Source organism: Cannabis sativa, chromosome 1 (assembly GCF_029168945.1).
Source record: "Cannabis sativa cultivar Pink pepper isolate KNU-18-1 chromosome 1, ASM2916894v1, whole genome shotgun sequence".
NCBI classification, from domain to species: domain Eukaryota; kingdom Viridiplantae; phylum Streptophyta; class Magnoliopsida; order Rosales; family Cannabaceae; genus Cannabis; species Cannabis sativa.
The window spans coordinates 29711049-29719494 of record NC_083601.1 but is presented as its reverse complement, the minus strand read 5'-3'; the positions used below and the strand labels follow the sequence as shown (position 1 = coordinate 29719494).

Below are 8446 nucleotides of genomic sequence, written 5' to 3'. Positions count from 1 at the left end.
TGTACGAGAGCACATTATGACCAAGCAACTCTCTGTCAGATATGTTCCAGCCGTGGACCAAATTGCTGATGTTCTCACCAAATCACTCTCTACAGAAAGGTTCTTATATCTGAGGTCCAAACTCAAAATGTCCGAGACACCTTTTCGTTTGAGGGGGGATGTTAACCACATTCTTGATTCTGTTACTTGATACAGTTAGTTAGTTATTACTGTTTGTATTTTCAGTTTTTCTGTTATCCTCTTGTACCCTTGAATTGCTATATAAATAAAGCTTGAGCTACTCAGTTGAGTAAGGCTCCTAATTCTTTCATTTCTGGTTACTCTGTTTTCTACTTTCTCTGCTCTGGCTTCTGCCATTACTGGTCTGAAGGTATCTACCTTCTACAGGCCGATCCTACGAATTAGTGGGTAAAGCTACTCTAAAAGTTTAAAAAAGTGTCAATTTTATGTATAAATATTATAAATATATTTTATATATATATAAGGAATTATTTTTCAACAACACAAAAATAACAAAAAGAAAATTACACAAATACAGCGGATCAATTTTAAATATATAAAGAATTATTTTTCAACAAGACAAAAATAACAAAAAGAAAATTATACAAATACAGTTTTACGGATCAATTTTAAATATTTTTACGATTTTTATGATTTTACGGTCTTTTGATGTATTTTTATGTTACACTCTTCTTAATTTGTTGTTATTTGTATAACAATATGTTATTTTTTGTTATTATTTTGATGTTATTTATTTGTTATTTTTATATAGTTTTCTTGTTGTTTTTATAGAACACCGTAAAAAATATAAAAAAATATTTTTAAATATAAAAATATAAAAATTTTACAAAAAAATAGTGTTTTATTTAATTATCCCTATATATAAGGGGTTTTTACAAAAACACTAGATTTTGGACAAAAGTTTATAATTTTACTACTATTATACGGAATTTTTTACAAAAAATATTGTCTTTTTATAAAATAACCGTAAAATAACAAAGCAGAACAATTAGAAAATAACTGTGGAACAACAGTAAAAATTAACACAGTACACAATATAAAACTTACACACTATTTTTTTTAAAAAAATAATAGAGTATTTTTGAAAAAATTCTACCCACACAACAAAAAAAAGTTAAAAAAATTAAAAATTTATATAAACCCCTCCTTATAAAGCTCAAATGTTCATAGGCCAGCCCAATATAAATATTACAAACTTTTGACAAAATTACAAATATACAAAAACGGGTAAAATTTTATGGAGTTTATTTTTCTAATTACAAAAGTTTACAAATTTGTAAAATAATACATTCGTTTGTTCAAAAAAAAAAAAAAATGTACGTTTTCAAATTCGTAAAATTTTACAAGTTTACAAAATTCTATCCGTATTTTGATAAGTTTACAAATATTTGTACATTGTGATTTTTTTTTTCTTCTTCTTATATAATACAGTAAAAAATATTATTTTTCCATTTTATAGATTTTCCTAAGGTGAAAAATGGTTTTTATTGTAAATGTTATTGTATCGTATTTATTTTTAGGTAGTAAATATTGAAAGATTAATAGAGTATATATCACAGTTGCAATCGTAATATACTCTTTTGACTGTATTTGTTTGTAACTGAAAAGTTCTCTTCACACTTTCACAAGAAGATTCATGATATTTACGACCCATATATATATAATATTATGGAACACTATTTAAGAACAGTAGTTGGAAGTTGGCTTGTTCCTTCACCGTTCCACGATTTGATAATGCCATATCGAGAAAAAAATCAATAATATTTCTCAATAATTGTTTGAGTTTTCACACTTTAATAATATTAATTGAATATACATATACACATATTCGTATATATATTGAGAATGTCTTTTTGTAATAAGAATATTTCCTATATATTGTTTGGTTTTTTCGTTCGTATTCAGACTAATTTGCTCATCAGATTTTATAGAAATTCTTTGGCCATTTTACAGCAGAGCATATATAGTAGTACTTGAGGGAAAACTAAATTATTATTAGTAATTAAATAATTATGTATCTATAACAACGGTAACTAATATAAGAACATTTTGTAGTGTACAGGAAGGCTCGTTGGAGTGATCAAAGTGCATTGTGTTGTGTTGTGTGTTCTAAAAGTAAAAAAAAAACTTTTTATATGATCAAAATGCCTTCTTTTTTTACATTTTTGAAATTCAGCTATCAATATATAGCATTAATAATCTTCTTCTTTCCTTTGTTTTATTGTTCTTTAGTCTTCCGTTATGTTTGCACACTAGCTATCTACACTTTGAACAAGTTTAATTTCTCTGTTTCTTTTACAGAGAGAGAGAGAGAGAGAGAGAGAGAGAATACTTGGACAACTTATTGAAGAAAATGAAGAGTAGGGAAAAAATAAAGTAAGATTATAACAATCATTATCATTTTGATATGAGAATGAGATACATGATCAGCAAAAATGACAAAGTTAAAAAAAAAATATGAAATTTATTTAATTAATTACTCTCATTTACTTATGTGTATATATTTAACAATGTATAGCTTATATAAATTGTTACGTGCACATTTTAGAGTTCTCACATGCCATGCACAATTAATTGACTTTTCTTACCATAAAATTAGTTTATTAGACTATAAAACAGGCAGTGTCACGCCATTATTGGTGGGTGAGAAAACATACCTTGAAATTTGATTGATCCAACATGAACCATATATATTTATGTATATACCAGCTCTATAAAAAATATAATATAATATTATTATTATGTATCATATAATTGTTGTATAACTATATGACAATATTATTATTCTAAGCAGATTTGTGTTTATTTGAGCAGATGCGAGAAAGTCTTATCATCTTGTCATGTGAGCTGGCTCAGAAAGTTTTAATTATTTATTTGTAATATTGATATGTCAGGGTCAGCCTTCCCAAAAGATGACCCTTTTTTTTCAACTTAAATACCCAATTTTTGTGGTGAAGTAATTAATAATTGTTCGCCAATGCATGTACCGCCAGAGAAAGGAGGAACTTGATTTTCTTTATACATTATAATTTATTATTATTAGCTAGCTTAAGGGGATGTGTACAAGATCAATATTCAATCCCAATATCACATATATAACATAACTTAATAAATAAGCTTATTGGGCCATCAACATGACACAAAAATTATTGGTTGGTGTGCAAATAATGCCGTTTGAGAGAGTTACACTATTAAAAGAGTACCTTATTTAAAAAAATACAAAACGTTATATATGTACCAAAAAAATTGTGTATGACAGATTTGTGAATCTTATTGATTTCACTAAGTAAATTTTTCTACCCAATATCACAAAAATAATTTATGAACTCCACCAATATCATATCTATTTTAAAAAAGAAAAAAAATAAATACCATCATATAATTCATTGTCCATATAGAAAAGAGTACATAATATCATATTATAAGGTCAATTAGTTTCAGTTACAATGTTACATGAATATTAATTGTGGTTATTATACAAATAATTAGTCCTACTAATTTACAAAAAAAAAAAAACAATAATAGTAATAATAATTAATTAATTAATGATCTAGTTAATTAGCGAAGTAATGTCATTTTTTTAGAGTGATAAATTAATTTCTTCCTCATCAATCTCATTAACAATCTCACCTCTAATATGATCAGAACAACACATTATCGAAGTAGAAGAATTCGAATTCGAATTGACTGAAAAACAAGAAACCGCCGAAGAGAAAGATGTCGCCGCTGCAGTCGTCGTCGTCGTTGTAGAAGTATCAGATTCCTTAATACAAACACCAGAACCGCCGTTGCCGCCATCCCCTCCGGCGCCGGAGATATCAACGAGCAAATCGACAAAAGCTCCAACGATAAACCCGTGATTATTTTTTCCATTGACCCTCAAATACCATCCCAAAAGCTCTTCCAAACACTCCCAATCCTTAACTCCATGAATCTCAACCATCTCCTCCATCGACCGCCGAAAATCTCCGTAAGGATCCTCAGACTCCATAGCCAGAACCACGCTCTCCTTGTACGGCAGCGCCTCGCCGGAACCAGAACCGCCGCAAACAACGGCACCGGAGCCACCATCGGAGCTTGTCTTCTCGAGAATCGAGCTGGTATCGGAGGTTCCGGGCTCAAAGAAAAGGCGCTCGGAACGGGCTGCCCGGACGACGGTCTCTAGTGATTCGCCGGCGTAGTATTCCTCCGACTCGGTAGAGAAGCTGGCTGACTCGGACGAGTTGGTGAACCATGACTCGGGGGTTTCGACAACTGCAGTGGGGGTGGAAACGACGTCGTTTGAGTCAAAGAAAACGGAGTTAACCGTGCGGTACATGTCGTCGGAAAGGCGAAAGGAAATGGTTTTTGGGTGGTTACATGACGGCCATTGGCGCCACGTGTTACCGTTATGTTTGTTGCTTTGATGATTTTCAATTCCCTTCTTATTGGTATTACTACTACTATTACTATTGCTGGACTTGAAGAGAAAAGTTGGGAGCTTCATTCTCTTGCCCATTTTTTTTTTGTTTGGAAGAAAAATCCAAGAATAATATATTATTTTGGATTAGGGTTTTGGGGGAATTTGATTGAATGTTTGGGTTTTTGGTTCTTGGGTTGGTGTTTGGCATTAATGAGATCCTAACTAAGCATTTGCTCCAGAGAGAGAGAGAGAGTGTTATATATGTATATATTTATAAATATTTAAAGAAGAGAGTAGAGGAAGATGGGAAGGAAATGGGAGAAGTGGGACCTTTCATGTGTGTGTATTTATTTAGTTTTTTTTTTTTGTGGAATTTAATGTGATTTACTATATCCATCACTTTTGTCAACATTAATTCATTTTCCATTCGTTCATTCATTTTTTAAAGAAAACTAACAAAAAAAAATTCAGTGTAAAATTGTGCATATTTATTACTGCTTTCTGTTATTGGTAGAGTTGTTTACCAGATATTCAAACCTATTCTTTGACCTTTCTTAAAATATATGTACATATGTATACATGATTTGACCGATTTATTTACGAATGCTAATACTAATTTCACATGTTAAAATTACCATTACTGATTTTATAATCGCTCATCAATTTTGTGATATACGTTTTATCTTAGTTCCGGGTCAATTGCATGGTTGAATATAGGGGTGGTTATATATTGATAAAATTCGATGCATATGACAATCCATCCATCTAATTTAAATTAACCACAAAATATTAGATATCTAATTGTAATTGGATCAGATTGAATATTATTTTTAAATATGTAATTAGATTAGATCGAATATTAGACGGAGTGTCCAAAAATTCAATACATCTAACACCTAATAAAACTAATTACTAGCGTTTTCATTTAATTTGAATGAATACTTAATTAGATTTTTTGATGTTATACATAATTTATAATATATATGAAAATTAACATTAATTTTTTTATCCAATTTATTAATATTAGATTGATCTGATTGACCAATAAAAAAATATTAAATCTAAAATATTAGATAAACTCAAATTAGACTAATTGATATATATGAAATACATTTAGGGCGCGTTTGGAAAGCCACCTGGGAATTGGAATTGGATGTAATTGGAGGTAATTACACAGTTTGACGTGTTTGCGTGGCCATGTAATTACATAGTAACTGTGTAATTAGAGGTAATTGGGAGGCCTCAATTACTCTCTTCAATTCTCATACCCCATGAGAATTGGGTGTAATTACACAGTGTAATTACATACCAAAAATAAATTCAAATTATTTTAATTAATTGATATGATGTTTTAATTATTTTTAATGTATTGACTTTCCCTTTTTCTATCAATCATCAAAAAACAAGGTTGGATTGTATTAGCATGTTGTGTACTTCACAACTTTATTCGCAAGTGGAATTGAGATGATGAATTTTTCGAAGAGGACATGGAAAATGAAATAGAAAATTGTGAAAGTTTGAACAATATTGATTTTGATTCAGATTCAGATGAAGAACCTGGTGACGAGCCAACAGATTATGACAAGCAATATATGTTTAATTTTAGAGATATAATAGCTCAAAATATATAGAACGCAGGAGCAATTAGATAGTCTTAAAAAATTATTTTAAATATTTGCTACTAAATTGTTATAGTTTTGACTTTATTTTATGAAGAGATTATGATTTATTTATATATTATTAATTGATGAAATTTATTTTTAAATATTATAATATTAATTTACTGTGTAATTACTAACTATCATGCCAAACATGATATTAGGAATTCACATGTAATTACCACTTGACATCCAAACACACATTGTATTTTAAAATACAATGTAATTACTATACAGTGTAATTACTACTCTAGTAATTACACTGCATAGTAATTACACAATTATTTACAATAATAGATATTAGGTTGGTTGGATGACTGAAATTAATTAGATCAGATCAAATACTAAAATCAAACATCTAATATATAATTAGATCGATCTGAAAATAGACCTAAAAATATTAGATGTAATTTAATTAACACTATGTAAAAGGTCAATTTCTACTACTAAAATAATGAATATTTACAGTGTGTCAATTATGGCTATTGATTTCTAGTTTTTCTTTTCTTTTCTTTTTTACAGTAAATTTTTAGTTACTGTTTGTTGTATTAGCAATTTAGTCTGTTTTCTTATATTTCTTCTTCTTCTACTACTTATTATTAAGACATATCATTTCATTACTCACATTTTATTTACGAATAATAATAAATTATTTATAGTTTCATCTAAAATTTAGGATGTACAGAATATTCAATAAACATTATACCTCATTTGTGTGACATTAATGCCAACGTGTGGTAATAATAATAATAATATATAACGACCTCTCTAAATAATCTAAGATAATAATATATATACAAAGAGTAAGACTTATTTATAGGTGTGTAATATATAAATAATTTATACCAACCGAACATTAAAATTGTCCTCCGATACATCATATATTGCTCAAAACTTCAAAAGAAAAATGATTATATGATAATTAGCAGATCCAAAATTTAACTTAAAAAGCAATTATTTTATAATATGCGACTATGTGTATTTATTTTTTTAGGGTGAGAATTTGTGTTTATATAGTATTAAATATTATTTAAAAAACTCGTAATTAACAAATAAAGTTAAACTAAATCGTATACATTTTAGGAGAAACTAGGTACGTACGTAGTAATAGTTCAAATCCCTCTAAAAGCTTTGCACGTACGTATGCGTTTTTTTAAGGAAAAAAATTCATATATAATTTTAAAACTTGTATAAATTTCAATCCACTAATATGTATTATTATTATTATTATTATTTTTAGTAATATATTATTGAAAAATGCTAAGGGGGCACCATAAAAATGGGATATTAATATTGGTTCATATTCAGTACTATATATTTTGATTTAAATATCGGTACGGCACCTTATAGCAATACAACCTCATCTCAACGTGGTCCGCTAGCTCTTGATTATGATTATATGATCATGATCAATATCATTGCTCATCCTCTGAGAGGCTATGAGAAATAGTATAGTTAATGGGTTCACAGTACTATTAGAAAAAATATTGTAACTAAAGAAAAGATGACAATAACTATAATAATAATAATGGATGGAGCTGAGCAAAATTCATGTGAGGTATTTAAGAGAACGGTTGGATCACGCTTAGTTGTACGTTATAATGCCCTTTTTATTTATGACAAGTTAAGTTATAAAGAGACGATACATAATTGAATAGATCCTTAAAGAGTAATAGGATATGTAGGGCTCTGCTACTCTTACTTACTATATATACTTAATTAATACTTATACCACCACACTAATAAATATCATCTTCTCTTCTTCTTTTGTTTTCTTCTACCTTCTTCCTCATTTTACCACACAATATATATAATTATACTCATACTCATACCCCTCGTGAGGCTCTCTAACAAAACGACAATCTATAAAATTATTCACCTTATATATATAAATAAGAAGGATGCCATTTTTTAACCGTGTTTCTTTTAAATAATAATTATAAGGATAAAAAATGATATTATTTAATTGTTGCTATTGTGATACATATTTATAAATAGTTCAGATTTGTACGGACCGGAACTATATTTGTCTTAGTTGACAACTTTTCATTATCTACAGGAGGATTTTAAATTTTGTTTTATATAGTTGGGATCGATGTGCCAACATCACATTTTTAATTTTTTAGATGTACATATTTTGATCAGTTAATTACGTTCTAATTTGGACTTGGAAATAAAGAAGCTTATATAAGAAAAAGAAAATTACTATGCAACCAATTTACTTGGTATCAAATTATACACAATCCACACATAATTTTCTTTTCCTTTCTAAAATGAAAGAAACCAATTACCGCTGTTCTTCTTATTAACTATCTACTTTTAGTGTACCAAAAAAGAATGTATTCTTGTTAACTCTCCTCTCTCT

At 28.5% G+C, this 8446-nt stretch overlaps 1 protein-coding gene across 1 annotated transcript; it reads right to left on the bottom strand.

Moving 5' to 3' along the window:
* Window positions 1-3417: 3417 nt before the first annotated feature.
* Window positions 3418-4807, bottom strand: LOC115708262 (transcription repressor OFP13). Its single transcript, XM_030636485.2, has one exon. It carries the CDS (start codon window positions 4517-4519, stop codon window positions 3602-3604), a length of 918 nt encoding a protein of 305 aa, XP_030492345.2. The 5' UTR covers window positions 4520-4807; the 3' UTR covers window positions 3418-3601.
* Window positions 4808-8446: the final 3639 nt, after the last annotated feature.